The 27,431-nt window shown below is 37.9% G+C and overlaps 1 protein-coding gene across 5 annotated transcripts in view; it reads left to right on the forward strand.

Annotated features, from left to right (window-relative positions):
• The window catches only part of COL14A1 (collagen type XIV alpha 1 chain), a 110,107-nt gene that overhangs the window by 26,629 nt on the left and 56,047 nt on the right, over nt 1-27,431 (forward strand). For all 5 annotated transcript variants that reach the window (XM_021546489.4, XM_085572481.1, XM_085572482.1 and 2 more), the window contains exons 6-18: nt 5,675-5,830; nt 6,518-6,637; nt 7,988-8,152; nt 8,542-8,703; nt 10,022-10,170; nt 11,125-11,254; nt 15,412-15,557; nt 16,855-16,984; nt 20,067-20,206; nt 21,814-21,940; nt 22,810-22,949; nt 25,818-25,950; nt 27,067-27,138. In XM_021546489.4, coding sequence (XP_021402164.1) covers nt 5,675-5,830; nt 6,518-6,637; nt 7,988-8,152; nt 8,542-8,703; nt 10,022-10,170; nt 11,125-11,254; nt 15,412-15,557; nt 16,855-16,984; nt 20,067-20,206; nt 21,814-21,940; nt 22,810-22,949; nt 25,818-25,950; nt 27,067-27,138 — 1,770 coding nt within the window. The remainder of the gene's footprint in view (nt 1-5,674; nt 5,831-6,517; nt 6,638-7,987; nt 8,153-8,541; nt 8,704-10,021; nt 10,171-11,124; nt 11,255-15,411; nt 15,558-16,854; nt 16,985-20,066; nt 20,207-21,813; nt 21,941-22,809; nt 22,950-25,817; nt 25,951-27,066; nt 27,139-27,431) is intronic.

Below are 27,431 nucleotides of genomic sequence, written 5' to 3' on the forward strand. Positions count from 1 at the left end.
ATTGCTGTTTGGTAAGCTGCTGCAGTGCTATCAATCAACAGTGGTCTGTAAGGAGACATCAGAACTTTCACAATTACTTTTTTTGTCTCTCAAAATAAAAAGTTCAGATTTAGGAAGAAAGCTCTAGAAGTTTTTATAAACTAGTGACTACTTACTGCAGAAGTACAACTGTCATTGAGTGTGTATGGAAAAGTGTATAGAAAATGACTCTATGCTTCCTTTCTCACACTTGAGACTATTCACCAGTATATATAGGGAATTAATGTGTTATCAATGAGTGCTTTGATTAGTTTTGTGGCCTTAAATTCAGAAGATCTGCTATAAATAGTATTTAGTAACTGCTGTATTTTGGAAGCAGAAAATTTTTAAACTACAGTATTCACAGTCAAATGTGATGTGATTAGACACAACCATTCAGTCAATCTTAATAATCCAACTCCACCAAATAACAAATTCATAGGCTTGCCAGTTGGGCTATATTAGTTTCCTGGAGAGGAATAAGGCACATGGAAAAGGGCTGGCTGCTTTTTCTTTTTTCCTAGGGACCAGGGACAAACTTCTAACCTTGTTGGACTGCTTGTTAAAGCTAAAGTTCCAACATTTGGGTTCTTCAAATTCAAGCTGTGGTTGGATCTAGTTTAAAGAACAGCAGTTATGTTATATGCATTTGTCTGGTCCATAGGCCTGACATATGGGATGTGTTAAATTGAAGTCCAAGTGCAAGGATGATATCACCAGCACAGAACAATTATATCAATGTCAGAAGCATAGACTAGTGAGTTGCTGAATTTTGGAGCTGGACACTGCCTCACATCCCTTAATTTTTTAACCCTTTTTAATAAAATATGTGACATTTTGCTAATGTAGATTTACACTGCCCTTGTCCTCAGCAGTGCTTCTGCTCAGTGTGGTGCTGTCAATTGCTGTGGAGGACTGCCTGTTCTCTGTCATTCATGCTTTATTCACGAGGTATTTTTCACTCACTGCTGGCATTAAGCTTCTTGCTTTTGTGCTTTGTTACCCCATGAACGAGTCTTCTATTCATACTGTATTATTATTATTCACCTCTACTTGAACTTTCTTCCTCTCCTTCCACGTATATTATTTGACTTTCCACTGTGACAGGGAGTAAGAAAGGAAATGACATATTGCAGACTCAGAAAGAATTATAGTCTTAACTTCTAGCAGAAGAAGTGTGTGTTTTGGCTCTTGAAAATGAGAACGAAGTTTCATACCAAGGGGAGAAAAATATCAAATGTGTTTCTGTAAAACATATCATAACTACATGCAAATTGAACTGGTTTGTCTAAAGCATTGAGTCCTCCCATGTGACAGTGCTTGTACTTGCAGCTTCTCCCCTTGCCTTTCAAGGAATTTTCAAAAAATAGTAGTATTAACTCCAGGAGTCAAAACACCCTTCTCTAGATGAAAAATTATAGTTTTATATTTCTATGTGAGTAAGGCTTGCAGGTTTTTTGGTTGAACTTCTGTTTTTACCATTGCTCACTTGCTCACAACATGTGTGTGAAAGAATAGCTGCAGGTAGGGAACGCAGCCCTGGAGAGGTGGTCAGGGTTTCCAGGAGCTTGCCAAGCCTCTGTGCAGCCCCATGCTGTCAGAGCTTCTCTCTGGTCTCTTTCTACACTCCATTCCCTTCAGTGGGATGACTCAAGGGTCCTGTTTTGCAGGCTCCAATAACACTCCCTCTATCCCAGAAAATTCTATCTGGATCTTTCGTTCCGCATTGCTATCACTGGCTTCACTCTCAGACAGTTTTGGCATGGTTTTCAGAGTGGTGTAACACTTGCATATTGGAAATGCCAGCAAATCACCTTCAGCATCTGGAGGCTTGAGGAATCAAAATCAGAAAACTTCATATGGCAGATGAAAAGCTCTTTCAATGCAAAGTTCTTTGAAAAATTTCCCTGAAACCAAGGAACCAAAATTCTTCATGGTGATTTGATTTTTGGTGGTACTGAACCAGATTTTGTGCAAATACCTCACTCTAAAACATTGCTGGTAGCCCTTCGCTGTATGTTGGTGCCTTTGAAGGTGAAATTTTGACCCTGTGCCCTTCTTTTGTGAAAAGCAGTAATGAACAGAGTCCCTTCCTCCTCAACTTTCTGGCAGAGTGGCAAATTCCTTCTGCCAAGTAGTGCTAGGAAGATTGTAAATTTGTTACAGAAAGTGCATTAATATTTTACTTTCTCCCCCATAAAAATTCTCCTCCAATTGTAAGAGAAGCAGCTGAAGACAGTTGCTGGTGCAAAATATACAGATTGTTATTCTGTCTTTACAATTTGTACAATTATGTTATTTTTGCTTACCTAAAGATCGCAGTTATTGTTTGTTGTAGAATGCAGCACTTGAATCAGAATTATGGTTTCTATATGATGCTAGGAAACATGATATAAAATTTGGTAACTGATCTCTTCCCTACTGTCCTACTTTTGAAACTGGTGAGTATTGTATAACTCAGAGGGAAGTGGAACCTTCTCTCTCACTACACTTTTCTTGATGGCCGAATAAAAGGGAAATAAGCACACTATTGAACTGATCACACTATTGAACCTTGTAGTAGACTAAAACACTGAGTGTTGAGAGCTTTATTCTATGGAATGATATGCTGTTATCCTCCTTTAAGAAAAGTTGTTGGGAAAATTGCCTATTAAAGTTGTGTATGTACTTGAAATGTGCAAAATTACCCTCAAACCCTATGGAAAGATTATTGAAAAAGACATTTGCAAGAACTGGCAATGGAAACTGGCTAAGCACGTGGGTTGCAGAAATTATTTGCTGCATACTATGTCATTTAGGCTAACTTTATTAAGTAGGATGTAATGGTGTTTGTGTTCCTATCAGGTTTTAAAGATTCTATCACCGCATTATTCTATTTAATATCTCACTGTTGTTTATTCCCTTTTAGGGAACTTTCTACAATTCTAATAAGTACAACAAGGAGAAAACATAAGCAAAATAGTGGGTGTACAGAAGTAACAAAACCTAAATGTTTTATGCAGAAAAGATGCAACAAGTATCTCCTACCTACGAAGAACGAAACAAATTTTCACACTGTGACCTTGCAGTACAATCTTGGATCTAACCATACAAGTTTCTTTAACAAAAACAATTGGATTATACTATTTGCATTGATCTGATGATGTGGAAATAAAATATTGAAAGGAACATGGTTATTGTTTTCTTTATTCTTTGGATTTTCCTTCACTGGATGGATTTACTAATACTGATAAAATCTTTCACTACAAAGCCATCACTACAGGATTAAAGAAGCTTTATAGGCAAAACTTGTTTATATGAAATTACATGAAACATTACCAAGGGTAATAACTGGGTTTCATACTCAGCACAAGATTTTAGAAGTAGAGAAAGAAAATACAACCACACAAATCTTGTTAAATCCTCATTTGGCTGTTCGATTAAACTGCTGGGTTAGCCCTGAAAGGTACATCTGTGCTATTATACAGCTGCTTGGATGTGAATCAGGGGTGCTGTGCTGTCATTCTTACTGGTGCTGAGTAGCATTTTACTTTGCTCTTTTGAAGCTTATGATGCTAATATGGCCAGTGTGAGAATGGCACAATTGAACTGTGTGTTAATGGAAGACAAATACTGCTTGCAATGAAGACTGATGAACAGGAAGTTTATTTGGCAAAGATATTTAAAACATTAATTTTGCCATGATTATTAGATTCCTATTAAGTCACAAAATAGATTCCAGTCCCACTGAAATCAAGGGAAGTTTTTCTGTTGACTTCAGTGACATAAAGATTTGGACCTCTTTTGGATTTATATTCCAATTTAAGATAATTTTTCTGATGCTTACTAAATGTCCCTCAGTGTCAATACATTAAAATGTGTTGCCAATTCAAATAGTGTTGTCTTGTACTGTAAAAGCTAAAATAAAATATTTGCTTTGGCATCGTTGTAAGTGGAATTTCTGTCATGTGTTTAGAACTTATTTTGCACTGCTAGCTGCACGTAGGAAATGTTCCCTGTTCTTCTAAAAATATTATAGTACACGTTTAAGACATTAACTGTAACTTTATGGATTGGGTTTAATGCTCAGTGGATTTAGACTACAGTATGAATCTAACCCTTAATTATTACCAATGGAACTCCTTCTGCACATCAGATTGGTTTTGCCTGTGAGATTATAGTTTTGTATTTCATGAAAAGATTGTAATTAATAATATGTTCTGAAAGTTTAGAATTGCTAACCATGTGTTTTATTTTCTCTGTATATCAGAATTTCTTGGGAGCTAAAGTAAACACCTTTTAGATAATTTCTCACTGATTTACTTCTTTTATTTGCTAAACATGTCTGCTCAAATTGGTTTATTTCTGGCAGTGTACTTGGTGATTCCTGTTAGCTCCATGTTGAACTGTCAGTGTTCTTTGTGAACTAACTTATACAGTGGATCCTGACAAAAATGATGATAAAAACTGGGCTGCCACTTAATTCACTAATCTGTGCTCATTTTTTACTGTATTGAGGGTCATGATTTTCATCCCTAAATGGTTTGTGGTGCATCATATCTGTTCTATTAAACCTGCTTTGCTTTGTCTTTCCTACTTCCCTCCTTATTCTATAGCAAACCTGGTGGGGACTTTGTATTTTTGTACTTCAAACAGAAGCTCTCATTTCTTATACCTGTGTAACGTTGTTCTTTTGTTTCCTTCTCTATGAGTCCACTGTTACAGCAGCTTTAATTTTACAGTCACACATCCACTTCTGTGGAATATGGCAATTTTGTCTGAGGTTCTGGAAATCTTTTCCATTCCCTTACTTCTCTTCTTGGCATTTTCTGAAACTGAATGTGGCAGTTCTGTTTAGCTTCTCAGTTGGCTCATAGTACAATTTGTGTCTAATCTCTACTTCCCTTCCTTTGATTTTCCCACTGGTTAGGTAAGCCTTAGAGATCATTAATATGTACTTCTGCTAATTCTCATTAGATCTTAAGACTAAAGTTTCATTCTCATGCCTGTTCTCATAGAGACTGTGAATTAGAATCTGAGGTCTTTGCATTTTACCTCTGCTGTATTGTGTGCCTCCTACTTAGATTTGATGCAGCATATTCAATTGGCCTTCAGTTTTGCTCAACTCCCAGGAGCAGAAATGAGATTCACTTCTGGATTTACAAGACTACAGTGGTGCCTGTGGTTTTCTATAGGGCTTTTGAGATGTATAGAAACACCTGGCTTTCTCTATTGACTGTGAAAAGGGCCTTGATAATTGTTTTATATGTCTGCATCTCTAGGTAGCTCTCTCTGCATTGTCTGGGCCTAAGGCTATGTTTGATGCACTGTGTATGGGGACTGAAATTGTGTATGTGCTTTTGGAATGAAAATGAACTCTTGGTTTGGTTGTGCTATATGGCAGTTAATTTTTTCTCTCTCAAGTATTTTTAGAAGGAGGGTTTCTTTTTATAAGCCTCCCAAAACTAATTTTGAACACTTTAATGAAAGAACTGAAGTAGATAATAGCCAGACTATTCTATAACTGAAATTAGAATAGACTGGTTTAGTAATTTTGCTTTTTTCTATGGAAGAAAGCTTTAATTACTATCTTGGTGGGAAGACGAAAGCATATATTTCTTGGATTAGAATTTTATTGTTGAATGAATAATATTGATTTAATTTTAATGATTTACAGGGAGCCTGTTTACCTGTAAAACTCCAGCAATTGCAGATATTGTGATACTAGTAGATGGTTCTTGGAGTATTGGCAGATTCAATTTCAGGCTCGTTCGACTGTTCCTGGAAAACCTGGTTTCTGCTTTCAATGTGGGATCTGAGAAAACAAGAGTAGGTAAGGTGCTGACCCTTTTTTGTAATATTTCTTTAGCAATGTAAAGAAGTTACTACTTCAGGATAGTTAACAGCTTAATGCTACTCTTTTTGTGCAAGGTTCATCCTCATCTAGCATTAGCACTTCTATCATCTGAGTAATGCTGCCAAAATGCTTGTAGTATTAATTCTTCATAGTTTACTGTGACCCTTAGCTTACTTAACTCTCATGCAATGTCAGTGGAAAAATAAAAACAGTGGAAACAGTCTTACTGACTTCAGTCAGCATTAGGCTCAAACACAATTTAATTTTTGCTGGCAGAATGTGCCAATGGATGACTTTTCCTGTGCTATAAACCAGCTGAAATGTTATATTTCTGATCTGCTAATGTTCAAAAATACATTAAGTAAAATTGTTCTTTAGAAGAATTTTTGCAATGTTAATAACGCTGAAAAAGTTTGCATTTCTTTGCTTTTCATTTAATTAGCCCTTGAGTAAAAGGCTTTGAAAGTTAATTGAGGAGTTGTCACCCAGAACAACTTCATGCTACTTTTTGTTGTCAACCAATGCAGTTTTTCTAGTATGATAGTAAACCTTCTTGCAGTAAGCTAATTGGTAAGGTACTGGAAACCAAGTACATAAAATCTATATACTTGAAAAAAAACCACTTGATTTTCTGATGGATTACATTCATTTGTGGTTCTTTAGGTCTTGCACAGTACAGTGGTGATCCCCGGATTGAGTGGCACTTGAATGCCTATGGCACAAAGGATGCTGTTCTGGATGCAGTCCGGAATCTACCGTATAAGGGGGGGAATACATTAACAGGTACTGTGTATGCTTTGGCTTTTGCCTTTTATTAAAAAACATATTCTGCTGCACTGCCTAAGAAGTGTCAATGCTTATTATGAAGGGTAAAAAGGACAGGGGTTTTGCAGCTTGCCAATGGCTTTATCCAGTGTCAGTTAAATCTTTTCTGAAGTGCTTGTCCATTGAATTCACTGGGAGTCAGGACAGGGTCTCATAAAACAAAGTTACCTAACTCTCTGTCCTGGAAGTAAAATCTTTTACCTGCTGGGAAGAAAATGCTAAATCCATTTATAATATTCATGCATAGAGCTTTATTCTGGAGAAGGAAAGAATGTTGTTTCAATATATGACAACTGGTAATACTAACTTTACAAATGACCACCCAGGGCTTTTAGATTTCCATTGACCTTTTAGTAGTTAAAGCACTGAAGCCTCAGAGACACTTAGTGATGGATAAAGGGGGGGATACCTGACAATCTGGGAAAAATACAGTCTCTGAATACAATTCCAGTGTCATCAAAGCAACAGTTAGTAATATTGGAATGATATACCCAAAGAGCCAGACATGGCTTTAAGTAAATTACTGTCTTTTTTTTTTTTTCTTTTTTTTTTTTTTTCTTTTGTCTGAATGGTAAGGAACAGGAGAAACAATAAGCAACAGTCTTTATTTTGGTAGGAGTGATTGCAGTGGGACAAAGGACAAAAACTCTAGTATGATTCTAGAATTGAGATTACTGGGTGGTAGGAAGTAGTAAATTGTCATAATTATTTTATATGGATGTTAGATGAAAATGAGTTAGAAATGTCAGCTGTGTGAGATTTAAGAGTTTTCAGATAAGATCTCATCATGATGTGTAAGTTTGTCCTGGAGTTGTGTTTCTTTCCTTTTAAATAATTTACATTTATTAAAATCAGAATTTCTCTAGGAGTAAATAAAGGGGTTTTTTTTGGTTTGTAAATTGGAAAAAAAAAAAATAAAAGTAAGATTGTCTGTAGCATGAGGATTTACTAAGCTATCCAGAGCATGTGCTTCCATATAAGCAATATAGGTAGGAGAGGAAACTTCCTGTTTGAACTTTGTAGAACTTTGTAGAGTAAGAAAAAAAAGATTACATATTTGCAGAAATATCAATTTAGGTTTTCATCGCCAGTTAAAATACATTGATTGATCAAAACACTGCTAAAAATAAATTTCAGCTTCTCTGTAGGTTAGGCTGCTGTTGGAATTTAATTTTTCAGAAAATCAGTTCTTCTTTTATGCTTATTCTTCATTAGAATTTTTACATTGAGTAGAAAAACAAACACTGTGATATTGGCAAAACTAATGTTTTCATCTGTCAAAGTCTTTTAAAATGTTTTCTTTTTTAGGTCTTGCCTTAACTTACATTTTGGAAAACAGCTTTAAGCCTGAAGCAGGTGCAAGACCTGGAGTATCTAAAATCGGGATACTGATTACTGATGGGAAGTCCCAGGATGATGTTATCCCTCCTGCTAAAAACCTACGAGATGCTGGCATAGAGCTGTTTGCTATTGGTGTGTATTCTGCCATATCCATGTACATGTCCCACTGCACTCTGGTGTATTTGTATCTCTTGCTGGTGGCACTAAGGAAGTGTTCTTTTCTCTCTGTATCCAATAACTATCATCATTAAATTGTATCTTTTATAAGCATTGCTTATAACATTTTTATAACTGGAATTTAGCAGTATACATAGTTGCCCCATTTTCATGAGACAGCTGAAAAGATGCCATTACACTGGCAGAAATTATAACATCTTGCATTGACAGCTTAAAAACAGAGCAATTTGTAGTTGGTCATTAGAACAAATAGAATTTTATATTAGTAATGTTTTATCAATCCCTCTGTATACAAGATTTTCTTCTTTTTCACTGCAAATGTTTTATTTTCCTTTTAATAAAAGGTGTAAAGAATGCAGATATAAATGAACTGAAAGAGATTGCCTCTGAGCCTGACAGCACACATGTCTACAACGTGGCTGACTTTAACTTCATGCATACCATCGTGGAAGGTCTTACCAGAACCGTGTGCTCACGAGTAGAGGAGCAGGAAAAGGAAATCAAAGGTGAACAGAAACAAGATTTAATGTAACTTATGATGAGCTAGAGCTACAAATTAAGTACCTTCAGTTCAGGGCTGGCTTCTGGCACTAGACTCATGCTATATATTCTTTTGCTTCCACTGTCAGGGAAGTTGTTTTCCTAGCTATGTTTTATTCCTGCTTAGATATCTCTGATCTTTTGTTCTTTGTTTTTAGTAGAGGTAAATATTATGGTATTTGGTAGTAAAAAAAAAGTACATTCATTCTGCTGTAACTATTTCCAAGTGGCGGGTAAGGAAACATTTTTCTAATACAGAGTTTTGACGATTAATTAGTTTAACAGTTGGACATGGAATTGCTATGTTCGTGCTGTGCTTTCCATCCCCTAACTTAATGTTTTTACTGTCTTTAAGTACTCAGGAGTTTCAACTATTTAATTTGTCCCTCCTCTTGATGGATTTTTTTTTCTTTTATTTAATACACAAATAATACATTTTGGTTCACAAGAAATGATGGCAAGAAAGAAAATTGTTCTTATATGAAAAAGCCTCCTCTGACTACAATTATTTTGGCTTTTCTGAAGAAAAGAAATGGCTATGAAAAAATGTTGCAATTTGCCAGAAATACAGTTCTACCTGAGGCTTTTCTTTCCAAAAGGTTTCAGTGGATTTTGTTTCTGTTTATTAGTTTGTGATTCCTTAATAGCATAGAATTGCTCAGTTATTCTCTCCCTCTCTCATAATATATATGGATATATGGAATATAATATATATTTATACATTGAATAGATAGTCAATATAATATATAGATATATGTAATATATAGCAATAAGGAAGGTTCTCTTGAGCAGAAGAAAATGGAAAAACCGTGGATAGATGAGAGATCTTTGTGGAAAATGATTGCCAGAGAAGATCACCTTTCACTGTGTCTCTGCAGCAGACTGACAGGCAGTATCAATTTCCAACCTGCTGACGAGCACAGGAGATCACAGCTGTATATGTACTCGTAAGTTTTTCATGACTGGGAGGAAAGTAACCTGAAAGAAAACCCAGCAGAATGGTCTGGAAATAGTGATGGGAAGAAGGTCAGGAAGGCTTAATGTTGTATTTTTGTCTTTTTCATATAAAGGTTAATGAAAGACCAGAGAGGTTTAATCCCAAACTCCTTGTGCAGTACACATTATTACTTGTTTCTGTTGAAAATAACCTAAATAAATTATTTATTTATTTAGCCAATTATTTGATTTTCTGATGAGGAAGAATATTTAGAGCTTCAGCAAATATAACAAACCAAGCAATTATTATGCAGAAGAGAATAAAAAATTGTGTTGTCTCCAACCTAGGAACAATTGCTTCTCTTGGGACTCCTTCGGATTTGGTCACATCGGAGGTGACAGCCAGAGGCTTCCGGGTCAGCTGGACCCATGCACCAGGCAAAGTGGAAAAGTACAGAGTGGTGTACTACCCCACTCGAGGAGGGCAGCCAGAAGAGGTAATAGAAGGAAAAGATGCCCAGAAGTTTTTCATGCAGCAGGGGAGACTTACCAGACAGGAAATCTGTGGTCCTCTTTTAAATACACCCTGAAATTCCCTATGAGGGCTCCAGAAAGGAGGTTGGTCACACTGGTTGGTGACAAAAGTTAGGTAATAGCCAGGCTACATATCAGCCATACAATTTAAAGTAAATTAAGTGCTGTAATAATAATCCCTTTCGAGGCATGGGGTGAAGTGCCTGAATTTTTCCTTACACATGGTTACTTGAAACAATTCCACCAACACCTCCTGCACCACTCAGTTTGCAAGAACAGAAGAGGTTTAGGAGGTGATGGTAAGCCACATTTTCAGTTCAAAGAAATAAAGTGTTCATAAAAGGAAGATGGTACATTTTGGAACATCTACAATTGGTCATTGAAAATTTGGAGGGAATTGTTTATTTGGATGGAACTTCAATGTTTTGGAGATGGAAAAAACACAGTGGAACAAGCTTTTGACTTCAGGTGACAACTTACCAAGTTGAACAGAAGTGTAGAAGAGCAAAAGGATTTTACTGAGGTTATATTTTGTTTTCTTTTGCACTAAAACTAGCTTAGGAGGGATATGTATTGATGCAATATTCAAGTACCCTCTGTGTGTGTATACATGTAGTACTAAAGGAATATTTATGATGATATTATATCAAAAAGTGCCACATACACATCCTTAAATTGTATCCCACACACTTTGTTCAGCTAAGCTCTTCCTTTGTTCTGAATGGTTATTTATAACAGATAAACATTTTGACTATGTATATGGTTGCTGTTCTTTTCAGACACTTTGCCATATATAAGTGCAGCATGAACTGAACTTTAATACAGTGTAAAAATTGCCAGAAAGAGGGATTGATTAACGTTATGGTAATATAGTTTGTTTGCTTTATGCATATCTAGTTAAATTTTCTTTTGAACAGGTCGTGGTAGATGGAAGTGAATCAACAGCAGTTCTGAAAAACCTGATGTCTTTAACTGAGTACCAGATAGCTGTGTTTGCTATCTACTCCAATGCTGCCAGCGAGGGCCTCCGTGGAACGGAAACCACACGTGAGTATCCTTAGTGGGTTTGTTGCAGATTTGACTGTCTGCATTTAGTCAGACTCTGTAGGGATTAGTCTTTGTGAGAAATAAACAGAGAAGGGAGTCTTTCTCAATTTATCTTATTTTAGTGCATTTGTCTTAAATTAAATTTTGTTTTAATAAGTCTGGGCTAAGTTCCTAACTCCGAATGCTCTGTGGATATTTAAACACTGAGAAAGGCTTTATCTCTGGGCTGAACTATTGAAGTCAGTTGTATTGAACCCTAAATTAGAACATTCCTATGTTTTGGGTGTGGAGCCAAGTTTTACAAACTAGATTTGTAGCTGGAGGAGTGGAGATTTAGGTGGGACCTGAAATACCTGCATATGATTCCTGCCACTACCAAAGATTGCAAGGCGACTCTGTAAGTTTCTTTCTCAATGATTTAATTTTTTTCTGTCTGTAAAATGATGCCTTGGGATATTGTAAGACTTAATACATTTACAGTTTTATGTATTTGCATACAAAGTGCAAGAGTTTTTAGTAAGTATGAAAATATTAGGAATGGAAATAAAGAGTAACTTTATAATTCAGACTAGGAGACAAGAAGTCCATGTGTAGTATAACAGAGCAGCAGGGCTCAAGAAATCTACAGGATTTCTATAGTGCTTTACCACTGTCCTGACCCAAGTGATCAAGGAGCCAGCAAGAGAAGGTGCTCTGCTGCAGCTCATACATAGAAACAAGGAAGAACTAATGGTGGAGGAGGAGATCACATCCTACAAGCTCAGGAAAGGTCCCTGCTTGCCAGTTGGTAGCCAGCTAACTGGAGACTCTCATGGATAATCAAGAAGCTTGTAACGGAACTCAGACATCAAAAAGAAATAAGTGATGTATAAGAAGAGGCAAATGACCCAGGAGAAGTATAAAGCTGCTGTCTGATCTTGCATGGGTAAGTTTAAAAAAGCCAAAGCCAACCTGGAGCTGAATCTGGCAAGCAATGTGAAGAAGAAAACAAGTTTAACCCTACGCGTTTCAAAAAAAGGAAAGTGTGAAGTCCTGATCCCAGTGAGTGAGAGCCCCACGTGTCACTACACACCGAGAGAGCTCTGCAGAGAAGGACCTGGGGGTCCTGGGAAACAACAAACTGACTGTGGACCAGCAGAGCTCCTTTGTCACAAAGAAGGCCAAGAGCCTTCTGGATTGCATTAGAAAATGATTGTCAGCAGCTTTAGGGAGCTGATGATTCTTGCCTTCTGCTCAGCACTGATGAGGCCACACCTGGATGCCTGGTCTGTGCTGGGTTCCCCAACACAAGACAGATGTGAACTTTCTGTAGTGACTTCAGTGGAGGGCTGTAAAGATGATTAAGGGCTTGGCACATCTTTCAGCTAGACTCTTCAGCCTGAAGAAGGCTCAGGTGATCTTGTCAATGTGTCAAAATCCCTGATGTGAAGAAATGAAGAAGAGTGAGCCAGACTTTTCTTAGTGGTGCTTATTAGCAGGTCAAGAGCCAATGGGCACAAATTAAAAGCCCATTAAATTAAATTTGAACAGAAGAAGAGATAGTTTTATTGTAATGGTGGTCAAATACTGGAATAATTGTCCAGAGAAGTTGTGAAGTCTGCATCTCTGGAGATATTTCAAGCCCAACTGGACAAGGTTCTGAGCAATCTGCTTTATCTGAACCTGACTGAACAGGGAAGTTAATTAGACCAGATGACCTCAAGAGGTGCCTTTCATCCTCAGTGGCTCTTTGATTCTGTGTCAGTGCTAATCTTCTCAATCTGAAAACAAAATAGAATCTTACAAAATTATTCTAGTTTTCTTTTAGTCTCAGTCCCCCAGAATGTTATCTCCTGCCATGCTAATACCCCATGAGGCAGTGTTAGGACCTGTTTAATTTATTGAAACTTAGAGAACAGTCACATACTGAGCCAACATGATTGTTTTGTATTGCACCTGGTATTCCTTTGAAGTCACCCAGTCAAGTTCTGACAGAGACCAGCCCTGCTGCTTTCAGAGATTTGATCAGATCACACCCCAAGGTCATGCAGCATCCAATATTTTATACAGCTGTCTTTGATAGTGTGTTGGAAGTAATAGTCTGACATGTGCAAGTGTTAATCACTCTACATGCTAAAAATACTTGCAATTTTAAAGTATTTTTTTTTTTACTTTTCTGATATTATGGAGAATTATGGAAAATTGTAGTTTACATTCCTGCCTGTGTGAGAGACAGATTAAAATAGTGACCAATTGCATTTGTTTATATAGAACATTCAAAATAGTTTACAGGTATGTGCAATCTAAACAGATGTATGCATAATGTACAGATAAGTAGAAAGTTTTGTGATTTCATAGTCACTTCTAAATTGAAATAAATATGAAATTAATTCACATATTAATTTGCTAAAAATATGTTTTTTACCAGGTTTAGTTTGTTCCAGCTGGTTTTAGTTGGTTTAATTTATCCCTATGTTACCTGAATATTAGGATAGTCTGGTAACTGTCCAAGATGCAAAACAGCATTATCTAGTCAATATTTATATCTGAGATTCTGAGCTCTTTGGCTGAAAATTCCACTAGAAAACGCCATGTTTTATTTCCAGTCACCTCTTTGTTAAGTTTTATATATATTGTCAGAGTATCTACCATTCTGTTGAGACTGAAAATGCAAGTCATAAGTTACAGTTGGAGGACACTTTTCCTATAGGTTTTTTAGAGTCAAAATAAGGGGAAGAACAGGTGATGGATACTCTCACTGTGACCCTGGGGCAGTTTGAACAGGAATAAAACAATGTGATGCAAAGTGTGAGTGGAGCTCTGAGCAAGGACACTGAAGTAAATTTGAAAGTGTTCATGGGTAGTTTCTCCCTGTAATTAGAGAAATTGTGAGAATTCATGGGAATATAAATCAATACAAGAACAGGATGGAGGTAGGTTGAAAAAGGTTTGGAGGGGTAGGTTGAGTAACCTGGAAACAGAAACCTCAAGAGAAGCCTGGGCTGAAGTTTTGCCACTGTTCACAGGCATGAATGACAAAACTGAGTGAACAGCTTCAATGAACAGGAAAGGATGAGGCTGCCATGGTTGTGTTAGAACTCTTTTAGAGCTTGTTGAGCATAATATAAGAGATGTACTTGGAGATACCAACTTGACAGTGTTCAGCTTTTCTTGGACAAGGAGCCCAGAGAACCTCTGTGACTGAAATTAGAATTTGTTCCTGAATATTTATGTGCAGGTCAGATTCTTCAGAATTCAAATAGGAAAGGTTTTGTATCAGTTAGCAATTGCCTTCTGTTCTTTCAGACCATTCCAGTCATTTTGAGGGCTATTCTCAATGTATAAATTCCAAAGGAGAAGTCAAAGTTCCTTCATATCTCTCCATATTCATGCCTGAATATTTCTCCATATTCTGCCTGGATATTTTGGTGGGATTCTTCAGTGGTGTACCAGCAGTGGAGAAGCCATGGGATGTTATTCTGTGAGAAGAATAAAGTGAGGATAACCAGGAAAGTGCAAAATACTACTCTAAAGAGTTACAGAAATGAAAAGAAACATTTGGAAACTCAGTTTGGTGCTCTGTTCTGGTATCAGTGCCTTAAATCCTCAAGTAAATCTCTTAGTAATTGTTTGAATTTCACTCAGCTGGCTCTCCCTCACCAGGACAGCATTTGCCATGATTTGCAATGGAAATACCCATATTTGCATAATCCCACTGATACTGGCCTTGGTGCCATTGGAGAGTCCAGGCCTTAAACAGGCAACTGGTTATGACCTGGATGGTGGAATGAAGTTTACAGCCAAAATATTTTGCTCTGTGCAGTGTACTTATCCAGGGTTTTTCCAGGGCCTGTCACAGCCACCCTCTGGTTTGGGATTTACTCCCTGAAAGAGCCACCACTTAAAACTGCTGCTGGTTCCTAATAGCCACTGTGCTGAAATGCTTTGTGAGGCATAAATCTGCCCTGGCATTAGAATTGATTTGGGTTAGCATTTCCTTGTTTCTCTGATTCTGAGTTCTTTTATGCACCACTTAGATCTTATTTGTAGGGTACAGACAGCACTTCCATGCCTGGAGACAGCTATATTCCTGTGTGTTTCCTGGGGTAAAACAGTTTGAAGAATAGCTGGTTGTTCAAGTGAGAGAAATGAAGTGTCTGTCTCTTGTTCCACTGCAGTTGCCTTGCCAATGGCCTCGGATCTGCAGCTGTACGACGTGTCCCAGAGCAGCATGAGGGTGAGGTGGAATGGGGTCCTGGGGGCCACAGGGTACATGATCCTCTACGCTCCCCTCACAGAAGGATTGGCAGCAGATGAGAAGGAGGTGATGTATCATGCTTTCATTTCAATAGCAGTTAATTAAAAAAAAAAAAGTATTTTAAAGAACAGACTCGTACATGTTCTTAAACCTCCAATGTGATCAGCAAATACTTGGGGTTTTTCCCATGACTTGATTAAGTACTGTATGTGTCACAGGCTATGAATAAAGTGCAAATGCCAGTTGGTTATTTCTATGTAATTGTCATAAAAATGCAACAAATTAAACTGAATATATGTGACTCTTTTGAAATATTGTATGAAGTGATATTGTATCATCATCTAGAACTAACACTTGAAAAAATAAAGTAAAACTAAGATCTCTCCTAAGTGTGCTATTAGAAGAATATGAACTTTAGCCTTTGCTCTTATCAGGGGCTTTAAATATAAGTAAAACTTTTAGGTCTGAAGGAAAAACATAATTTGTTTTCTTTGTCTTTAAATGTAAAGATAACATCTTTAGTCAAAAGTGATTTTAGTAGGCTTTCTTTCAAAGGAAAAAAAGGGGGGAGAAGGTAAAGTTTAGTGTTCTGTCACTAACATGGTAAAACCAATGGAACTTCTGGTCTAGGATTTAAAAATTTCCACACTCAAGTTTCTAAATGTATTATTGAGGTTATGGGCAATATCTGTGCTTAGCAAGAACACTATAAAACATGCAGAGGCATGTGAGCTTGCAAAGGGGGCATGAAGCTACTGAAAGCCAGCACAGACTTGTGCTCACTGCCAAAGCAGTGACTGTGAGCACATCATTCTGTTAAAAGTGGGGCCTCCCTGAGAACTGGCTGCTTCAGGAGGACTGAGCTTTACCCCAAAGAAATAAGTACAATCCATGTTAATGTGGGTATACTATTCCACAAATAGGTGGAAAAGGAAAATGATACAAATAGCAACAAATCTGAGCCTCGGTGTGCATAGGAATCAACTCCTCCAATGAGTTAATGTGATTTTCAGATTTGTGACTGAAGATGAACCAAAGTGTAGATGTGAGTGGGAATAAGAAAAGGTAGATGGGTAAAGGCCTTAGTAGCTGCTCATTCTGGAGAGGCATATTTTATCATCACTAATGTGGTTAGTCATTTTAAAGTCCTTTTACCTGTGTTGGCTTATGGCTTTTTGAAAGCTTTAGTCTTTTAATTATTGTGCAAAATCCCAAAACCTTCGGCAAAGCGCTGCAAGCAGTGTCAGACAAATGCTCAGTAGAAAATTGATCATATATCTATTTCAAGTTTTTGACTGGCATTATTCCTCATTATAAACTAATTCATAAATAATGTATCTTTTTTGATTCATGGTGTTTTTAGATAAAAATTGGGGAGACCTCAACAGATCTGGAACTGGATGGACTATTGCCAAATACAGAATATACAGTCACAGTTTATGCCATGTTTGGAGAAGAAGCTAGTGATCCCCTCACAGGACAAGAAACTACATGTAGGTAGCTCAAATCTATATTCACTTCAGTGATAACAAAACTTCAGAATGGTCTTTGCATGTATTAGAACAAACATTTAATTATCTGATTTGAACACTTGAGCAAGCTCTTTATGTAAGTTTCTCACTGTGGATACTCAATTTACAGGGACTGAGGATTTCTACAAACCAGCTTGTTTTTGCAAGGTTTGTGAACTTGTCTCTCTCATTGGTAGTGGTCCTATGGATGTCCGCATTGATCTTGGTTAAATTCCTGACAGTTTTCTGAACATGCTGAAGGTGAATGAAGGTCACCACATAGACCTTCATGGCAAAAACAGAAACATGCTCTGTTTAGCCTCCTCTAGCTAGAAAACCAGGTGTGTGTGTGAGCCTGCTCATATGGAGAAAGTCATTCCTCTGGCTCAGTAGTAGTACAGACAGAAAAGAAGCAAAGAGAAGATTTCTGTCCAACCCCTGCTGCCTAACATCTGGTAAATGGAGGGTTAGAAAGCGCCTGTGCACTCATGATAGATGGTGTGTTTCTAATAAGCAGCAAGAATTTTGCCAGCTAAATTCTGTCCTCTGCAAACTACACAGACTGTATGTCAGCTCTCTAAATAGCTCCAGCCTTTGGAAGACAAAGGAATTGAAAATAAGCAACTGTGCTTCTGGGACATTTCTGGGACTGCATTCAGTGACATCTCTATTGCTCCCAGCAGGGGAGTGAGTGAATCCTCTTATTTTGTGCTCCTGGCATGAGTAACCCAGTCAGGGTGAAAGTGACTTGCATTTAATAAGTGAGAGCAGTTCAGGCATGCGAATGCTAGGAAAGATAAACTCCAGAGCAATTCCTTCTAAGGTCAGCAAGCAATAGTGGAGGAAGCTCTAAGAAAGGTGTTTGCTGGGTGTCCTCTAGGAGGACAGTTGTGGACAGACAAGTCACAATAGCAAACTACTGCAACTTGGGCATGTTTGTCACCTTGAAATGTCCCACCCTGGCCTTTGGCCAATATTCCCCCAGTATCAGATTTTAATTTCTCTAAACAGTAGTTTATGTAGTTTTTCACTGTGCCAGCTTCTATTCACTTCATCCCATATGGAGAGTCTTAGAGAATGCAGACCTCCAAACCTGGCTAACACATTGGATGGAAGATCACATACAAATTCCAGATACATTGGCACAAGCTGAGCTTTCATGACCAGTGTCTGATCACAGAAGCTTGGAACATATGTTAGTATCATCACTACTGCTGCTACTAGACCAGAATAAAAAAGAAATCCTCACTTCTCTGCTACCTTCATTTCTTTTTAGGATGACACAATGCAGCCATCTCTGGTCTATAGGACTGAAAGAAGATGGATTCTGTCATATGCAGCGATTCAAATAAACCCTCTGCTAGCAGGCTTTGATGAATCAGGCAGTGGGGCAATCTGGGAGGGAGAAGGCTCCTGGTGATCATGCTTGTCCCACATTGTTGGTGTTCAACAGTAATGTCTTACCTGTCCAGAATCTGATTTAAGCTTCTTTCGTTTTTTGTGTGGGTTTTCTTTGGTAGGTTTTTTATTCTTTGTTTGTTTTGGTTTGGTTTTTTTTCCCTTTCTATTTCAGTGAGATTATTCTGTCTTACAATTAATGAATAGACTACCTGGTATTTTCTTCCTGGAGCATATATCTGCCTGAAGAGTGATCTGCCAAATTTGCTGTAGTATTAGGTGTATTATCTAATAATCTATGTTTAGTAAATAATACTAAATTCATTGTATCATCTTGGTTACTGTAGGGAAACCTTCCCTATGCCAAACAGAGCTCAGCAAGCTGATTCTAGGGTGTAGTTTCATTTTGGGGCCGGGACTCATCCAAGACTCTCTGTAAATATCACGTAAGTCTGGCACCAGGACTGCCTGTCTGTTTGAGAGCAATGCTGTCAGGAGGTTGGCTCCAAGAGGAAGGAGCTGTTGTATGACCTGGGTGGTGGAATGAAGTGCATTTCATGAGTGACAGAAAGTAGAAAAGAAGGCCAGCACGTGATACTCCTTCACCAGACTCAGAGGAATATGTTGAATGCCAGAATGTGTGGCAAACCCATCTACTACAGTTCCAGTGTGTTCCCGTCTTCTCTTTTCTCAGAGCCAAGTTGACTTCACTGTTCCTGAGCTGGTTGCAGATTCTGGATTGATAAATGGCCTGGCTAGAGAACTCACAGAATATATGAGGCCTTTAAAATCTTTGCTTTTTCCCAGGTGCTATTGTGTGAGGGAAGCAGCTTCTGAAGTGCTGATATTTATCTGTCCACGTGGACTGGTGAGGAGTGTGTGTGTGAAGGCAGGATGGATAGCAAAAGGTTTTATAATTCAGAGGAAAGTAGCAGATGTTGGACTAATACAGAATCTACTGCTGAGAGTAACAGACAGCACAAATTGCTTTCTGCGGTGTGAAGAAGTGGATGTAATCTGAGACTGTCTCTTGCATGACCTCATTTTCCTTCAGCTCGTGACAGTCAAGGAATATATAGAATAAAAGTACCACTTTAACTGGGATTATTGTTGGGAAACAGCTAAGGTTTCCTAACAGAAAGGGTTGGTACAGGTAAAAAGTAGCATTTTTTGAGATTTTATCAGCTGGTTATGCTTTTTGGATAAACTTACCCTTATATCAAGATGTTTTAGGATTCAGAAGGTTTTTTGCCCAAATTCTACTGTCATGAAGTATTTTTGCTGGGATACACATGAAAACCAAATGCATATAGGATGAAGTACTAGCTGGCATAAATTAATTCACACATACAACCCCAAATCTTTTGCAAGTGTTCTGCAGGCTAGATCTTGCTATGATATCTACAGTGAACAACATCATAACATTTCTTTTTCAGTATCAGTTGAGATGCATTTAACAAATCTGGAGGCTCTGTTTCAGTAAAGAGCTAAGCTCTTTTATCTGCCTTTAAATACTTTTGTACCTCTATTTATGAAGGCCTTTGAATAGAAATACTGGTGATATAAAATTCTGAATGGAAAACATACTATTTATTATTAAGACATGAAAAATTTCACAGCTAAAACCTGGGATCACTTTCATGGTTTTACCTCTTTTCTTTTCAAGTGCCTCTCAGTCCACCAGCAAACTTGAAATTTTCAGATGTTGGACACAACAGTGCTAAGCTCTCATGGGACCCTGCTTCCAAAAACATAAATGGCTATCGCATCATGTACGTTAAAACAGACGGAACGGAAACCAATGAGGTAAATTTTAGCAACACTTTTCCCTTAGCCAGTCTTGAACCTTCCCAAACTTCTGGAATTATTTATAAACAAAAGCTACCATGCAAGCTCTAAAAAAGGATTTGCAAGAGAATTCTGAAACTTGGTGTAAGTGAGAGTTTGCTTAATGTTGGATGTACGTGGGGAAGAGTACTCTGAGCAGTGGGGGTAACATAAACTGAGGGAGACAAGAGAACAGAGGTTTGCAAGGAGCAGGATCTTGACTAAATGCATATTATGGAAATATTTATTCTTGATTCAGTTCAGATAATAAGACTTTTGATGGATCACATATCATGGACTCAAGTACATTCAAAACGACTATCTGAAGGCTTTGCCACATTTTCTCAACAATTTATTGCTTTAATTTATATTGAGACGCTCTAGAAACAGGATTTGGCTTGAATAGAGTGCTAAGGCAATACCAATATGTTCTAACTTAGACTCTTATATTTAATAATTTGCAATATTTAGTTCTGCCTTGTTACCAAGGGTGCCTTATAATACCTTTTAGCAGCATGAATTCTGTGAGTGAATGCAAAATGGGATGTAATGATTCATACTGAAATATTAATAAAGAAATTTTTAAAAATGCATATTAAAAAATAATTGCAATAAGTGTGTTTGATTGTTAGAACAGTCTAGGTCCCTTAGGAAATTAGTTGTCATGGATAACTTGGCCCTCAAGCAAAAGAAGTGTTTAATGGTAGTTCTCTGTAATTATGTTTCTTCTGGGACATATCTGGCCTTTCATCTGTATAAAGTGGAATATTTGTATTGAACCTGAAGAAACTGCTCCCAGCTTTAGAAGAGAGTATACCTATGCAATGTTTTGTTTCTTTTCTTTCTGCTAGGTCCCTTAAAATTTAAATTAGAAATTATTTGACCACTTCCTATTGATTACCCTTAATGTAGATAATATGCCTGACTGTACAGGTCACAGTGGTATTTGAACATCTCAGGCTCATTGTAGTATACTTGGTAATGTGAGTGAATGTTCAGTTCACTTTTCCTTTTTCTGTTCAGAGAACAGGTGGCATGTTTTCATTTGCTCTGCCTGGTAGCATTTTCCCTGCGGTGCTGAGCTAATGTGGCACTGAATAGTTGGACTGATAAACTGTTTATACAGCTTTGAGTTTTATGTCCCTGGCAAAGTCACTTAACTCCGGCCTGGAGAGAGACCAGACAAAACTCTCATCTGTCTCTTGACAAATGTTAAACATGAGGGTTTTATGCAGTGATTGTCTATGGTAAGGGGTTAGGTTTAATTGCCCAAAAAGCTCCTTCTCCTTCTGGGTTCCTGAACATGCAATGCTGATGTTAGCTGAACAGCTGGGCTTACCAAGGCTGAATTCTCCTTTTATATGGTTTTCCATAAGTGGAAAATTCTCATTTTTTGTAATTTTTCTATTAGAACTGGTTTCATCAGCTTTGATGGACCTGAGTTTATGCTTGTTCATAGTTTCACTGAATTTCTCTACTAATTGCATGACATTCTCCTTCTGTATCATTATTACCCAGAAGAATGTCACACAATGATAGTGTATTGTATGGTCAAAAATATCTACTGAAAATTATGCTTTCTCTAGGTGGAAGTTGGTCGTGTTTCAACCCATACTCTGAAAAGTTTGGCACCCCTTACAGAGTATACTGTTGCTCTTTTCTCCCAGTACGATGAGGGCCAGTCTGAACCACTTACTGGCAGTTTTACCACAAGTAAGTATTGCTGGACTTCTGAAGGCTTTCCAAGAAGAAATTTTATGCTTTCTTATGTTACTGGAAAGTAAGATAAGTTACAGCAAAGGTCTCTGGCTGTGAATTCAGATATAGGCAATGCTTTCTGTTATTTTCATTGCTGCTCTTGGCTTCTTTGCTCCCTTACTATGGAGCCAGTTGCCTCTTTACTCACATGAGTAATCTCTTGACATCATGAAAACATCTCCACAGCTTTCTGAAGCATTATTCAATGTGATGGCATTTGTATCTCCAGATGAAGTGTGATGAGTTTTGAATCATACATTTAACCACTGAACTATCCAGGCACTAGGGGGTATAACCTTATATACATACAGAGGAACTACATCAAAAGGAGAAAATATAAGACATTCAAAGTTCCTGTAGTTTGTTTAACAGTTACAGTTTCTGTAACTGTAGTTCTGCATTAAATGAATGGCTGATGACACATATCAGTGCTTTCCAACAATAATGGGAAGAGAAGGATAAGATGGAAGAGGAAGGGAGAGCATACATGTATGGTGCAAGATTCTGACACATGCAAAGTGCAAATGGAAATGTACACAGAGTCTAGAAAGGGCAGAGACTGGGACTTGGCTTTGAGGTACTACAAAAGAACCTGAGCAAAGGAGATGGACTTAGGGTTTCATGCAGCTCCTTCAGTGGAAAGAGGACAAGGAGGCCTGTCCAGTTAGAATAAAGAATCTATTCCCTAGTGCCTTTGGTGTCTACCTCCCATGTTACGCTATTTTAAGAAATTGCAAGTAAAATGGTGTGTGCCTAATGTTGCCATCTATGGAAGTGCCAGAGCATAATTCACTCTCACTTTTCTTGTGTGCAATATTTTCCAGAGCGAGTTCCAGCTCCTCAGCATTTGGAAATTGATGAAGTATCAACAGATAGTTTCAGGGTCAGCTGGAAGCCCACCTCATCAGATATTGCTTTTTACAGATTGTCATGGATTCCTTTGGATGGGGGGAAGTCTGAGGAGGTAAATTTCCTTGCCATCATGAGGGGTGAAAAGGAGGGAGAATTCCGTTCTGAGGACAACTGTGCAGCAACGTTTGCTAGCTAAATATGGCCAGCTGACTTACAGCAAAATCTGTCCCACTGCAAAGCTCTTGAAACAAAAATCAAACCAATATTCCAGTTTTGTTTTGAAGAGGAAATAGGGAATTGTGAATTTTGTGAATAGTCATTCTAATCTGTAATGTGTCAACAACCTTAGAACTAGCGTTGTTATTTGGGGCCACTTCAGTTTTTAGAGTTTCATGTTCTTTACTTTGATGTGAAGATGATGATGGTAGCTCAGCCAGAGTAGTGATATCCTCACATAAAGCTCCAAGTTTGTCTAATGTTCTGGCCACAGTAAAATTGCCTCTGAAGCCTTATCAGGTAACATTACAAAGGGAAAAGTGTACACATAGTTAATTTGTTCGACTGTTCATCTATTCCTCTTCATGTTTTCTCTTTTTTTCCTCTAATGATGTATTTTTTGCATTAAGCCCTTGTACACCTTTTCCATAGTACCCATTCCATCAGTCTAAATTTTAAAATTATTTTCATCCCTTTAGCTTTTCCTTTTAAATTTTCTTTTTTCAAAGTAGACAGACACTTTCTCTTCTTTCCCAAATTTTCATAGTCTGTCTCATTTCCTCTTTTTCTTTATTAACTCATTATTTTGGCTTCTTTTGTACTTCTCAGTCTTAAGTGACTCTCAAACATCTTTCTCTCTTGGCATCAGAAGTGTGTGGAGAGGCCACATCTGCAAACTGTTTATCTGGGTACAGAACTCAGGGGGAAAAATGACATTTCCCACCTGGCCCTAGGTTTCATGCATTATTTTGTCATCCATTAGGGCAGAAGGCAGTCATTATAGCTCAGGTTATGTGTCATTTTTTCTGTAAATTTAGCTTAGCCTGATTATTTTCCTCTCTTTCACCTAGTGAGAGGTAGTCATGCAAGAAAGAGAGAAATTAGAGGAGTGAGCAGGGAAAAGGAGTTGGCAGATGAGTGAACACAGGTCATCCACTAGCAGTTTCTTCTGCAGTAGATGAACTCATTTGTTTCTATTTCAGTTCTGTGAGTAGCTGTATTCTTCCAGTGTGAGAATAAATTATCAAGAAATATTTGAACTGCTAAGGTTCTACTTGTTCACTGTGTTCACAAAGAACAGCTGGAGGCTCTAATATTTTAGAATGTTGAGATATTAAAAATGCCTGAGCTGCTCTCTTGTTCTCCTTGCATGACCTCTCCAGCGGGGTCAGGCCTAGGATAGCACAATACCTCCAGGCTGTTGCCTCTTTAAGCTTCTTTCCCTGCTAAGTGATCAGTCATGCAGACAAAGGACATGCACTCCCTCCTTCTTTCTCCCAAGAGCCAACTTGCCAATTAGCTGAGTAAGGTCAGGGGCCAGTGGTTAATCACACACCTCTCATCTCACTTCACCCTCTCTGCTGATGGGTGAGGAGCGTGTAGTCAGGTGTATAAACTAAAAAGCCAGAATAAATTTAAGGGGGGCCTTTTATTTCTAGGTTACAGTAGAGGATGCATGCTGTTGTACTCATGTGCTTGTTGCTGCTGTTTGTCCTGCCTGCTTGAAAGTTCAGCACTTTGTGTTGTTTTTTGTAGCTGGGAGGGGAGGGTGAAGGAAGTGATTCTTCAGAAATTATGCCAAAGTTGAAAAGAAAGGCGTTACATGTACTTCTTATTATACAGCTAGATTCACTCAAAACTGATTCCTGAAATTTTCCTAAGAAAATCTGTGCCAGAAAGTGTGCAGCATGGGAGGCCTGATTCATTACTTGATAGTTGTAGAAGGCGTGGCCCTGATTTATTTATTTCTGGTTTTCTTTTTGTATTGGAGCTCAGAAGGTCTGCAATTGTGTTATGGGTCCCTTTTCCCCAGGACCAACTCAGGAAATCTTCTGTGGCAGTTAAAAGAAGAAAGTGTGATTCACTGTTTCTGCAAACCTCAGTGGCAGATTTTACACAGGGCATGTCTATTGTTTGATTTCCATTATAAGTCTAACTTTGATGTTGAATATACTGTGACCACCTTTAAAATCTTGTCAGTGTTAAGCCAGAGAAAGGTTGTTTTGTTGTAGTGTCTGTTTGTGTGACCTGAAAACTATTCCCAAAACTGGCCAGCCCATTTCACCAGAATTACTGATCAGGCTCCTGTACCTTCTGTTTTATTGTCCCTTTTGTTCCAGTTCCTCCCCATCTGGTGATCCCTTCCAATAAAATAAATGAAACACACAAAAATCTGAAGTGAAACCTGCTTACAGTTTACATTGCACATCAATCTTGTGCTGCTGTCATAGCTAGAAATGAGGAAAATTACCATTTAAAACTTCACACTGTATAGCAAACTAATCATCAGCACATCTCTCCTAATCCTCAAGTCTGAAGCACATGTTTTTTCAAGTTCTGTTCAGAATTGTGGAACCATAACTGAGACTACAGTTCTGGTATTGAAAAAGCCTTTTTAAGGCAGGGCAGATACTGAATACATTTGTCATAACAATGTTTGAATAGTAGAAGTATGAATGGAAGTTAACCTATTCTGTTATGTTGTTTTTATTGATAAATGTTTTGAATTGTAGTGATAAAAAAAAGCCTTTGGTCAGCTTTAGCAATTAAATAGATGTTGGTAAAAGCATAATACTATATATTTTAAATATTCTTAAGTGTTTTTTCAGATGTACTCTGTGGTATTAATAAATTTTTGGGCAGATCAAAGTGTAGATTTAATTTATTTTAAAGCAAAATAGATTTTCCTTCTTTAATTTCAGTCAATTCATGTAACATAATCAGATGCAGAACTGATACTCTTCAATCTTGCTGTGTAACTTAGGTTGTCATAAATGGAGATGCAGACAGTCATGTTATAGAGGGTCTGTTGCCTGACACAGAATATGAAGTTTCTCTGCTGGCAGTTTTTGATGACGAAAGTGAAAGCGAAGTTGTTGCTATTCTTGGAGCTACATGTAAGACAAACTCTTGATTGTAATTTTAAAAAATGTTTAAGTGATTGAAATTTGAGACATGCATCTTATATATAAAACATAGTTCATCTTGGGTAGCTATAATATTGAAGAATGTGGTGGTTCAGCAGCAGGGCTTTGCTGAGTAGTTTTTGCTTTACTAATTTAATATTATGTGATAGATGGCATTGAATCAAAATAGTGGTTTGGCTCCCTTTCTGAGATGTGATATTAATAACCTTTGGATCTGGGCAGATATTCTTCCATCCTTCATTTTAATATTTAGTCTTTGAATGGGGTTCCTTATGAGAAGATACATCAGATTTTGGAAAGGATTTGCGGTGAATGTTTTAAAGTAAATGATTTACAGGAATTTCCCTTAAGATGTTTGGCATTTTCAATTTACTCCCTTCTTATTTATGTAATTTATAGTCACTAGAGGTGAATTCACTCTCGGCTGAAATAATGGTCCAAAAAGCTTACACAGGCCTCCTGTGACATTGACATGAAGCAACAAAGATAAAACTTGATAATCATGTCCAATTTATTTTATAGTTTATTATCAAAACAATAGCCTGTATTTCAGGAAGATTACTCTATTCTCTTTTTATCAATAATTACTTGGATAAGTAAACAACCATATTTATGTGTAAATTCTAAATTTTATTTGTTTTTTGTAATTTAACTGCAGACCTAATTCTAAATCTTCTGTTGAAACAAGAAGCCCACACCCATCCAAATTATGTTGATACTTCCCAGTGTTGCTTTCTGTTTTTTTACATGGACAGAAGTAAAACACCCTTATAAAACTTCCAATTTAATTAATCAGACAACCTTAACAAATGGTCAAAGTGGAAGTCTATTATGCATAGTTCAGACAGAAATTTATGAAAATATACCCATTATTATTTGATTACACAGTTTGTATTTATGTCTTATCTGCAGATCTAAATGCTAACCCTGCAAATATATGTGCCTAAAGTAAACTAAATGAGTAATTTCCTTGTAGTATCTGAAATGTCTGAAGTGTGTGGGATACTTGTCACAGTTAGACATACATGAAAAATGCTGTGACTTCCCTGTTTGTTGAGCTGTTAGTGACCGAGTCCTGTTTTCCAGCTGCAAGTGCCACCACGGTGCCCAGCACGGTGACCAGCAGCAGCGCCGCAGCCGCTGAGCCCAGCACCGCAGGTAAGCTGAGCGAATGCCACAGCCCAAATCCGAGGGCGAAGCACTGCGGCTGCCCACAGGCAGCCCTGGGCTGGGGCAGAGCTGTGCTGCTGCTGAGGTGCCCCGAAGGGAAGGCAGGGCACTGCTGAGGGGTGCACACTGTGCACGCTGTGCTGCTCTGCACCCGTCCCTGCCTGGCCAGCCTCCCGCACACACCTGGATCAGGAGCCAGCCCCTTACGCCGGGCAGGGACTCTGAATGGTATTACTTCAGAGTACAGAGACTGATTTGGAGAATTCACCTAGAATTTCTCT

The sequence above is a fragment of the Lonchura striata genome, chromosome 2 (genome assembly GCF_050655825.1).
Source record: "Lonchura striata isolate lonStrDom1 chromosome 2, ASM5065582v1, whole genome shotgun sequence".
Classification (NCBI taxonomy): Eukaryota; Metazoa; Chordata; class Aves; order Passeriformes; family Estrildidae; genus Lonchura; species Lonchura striata.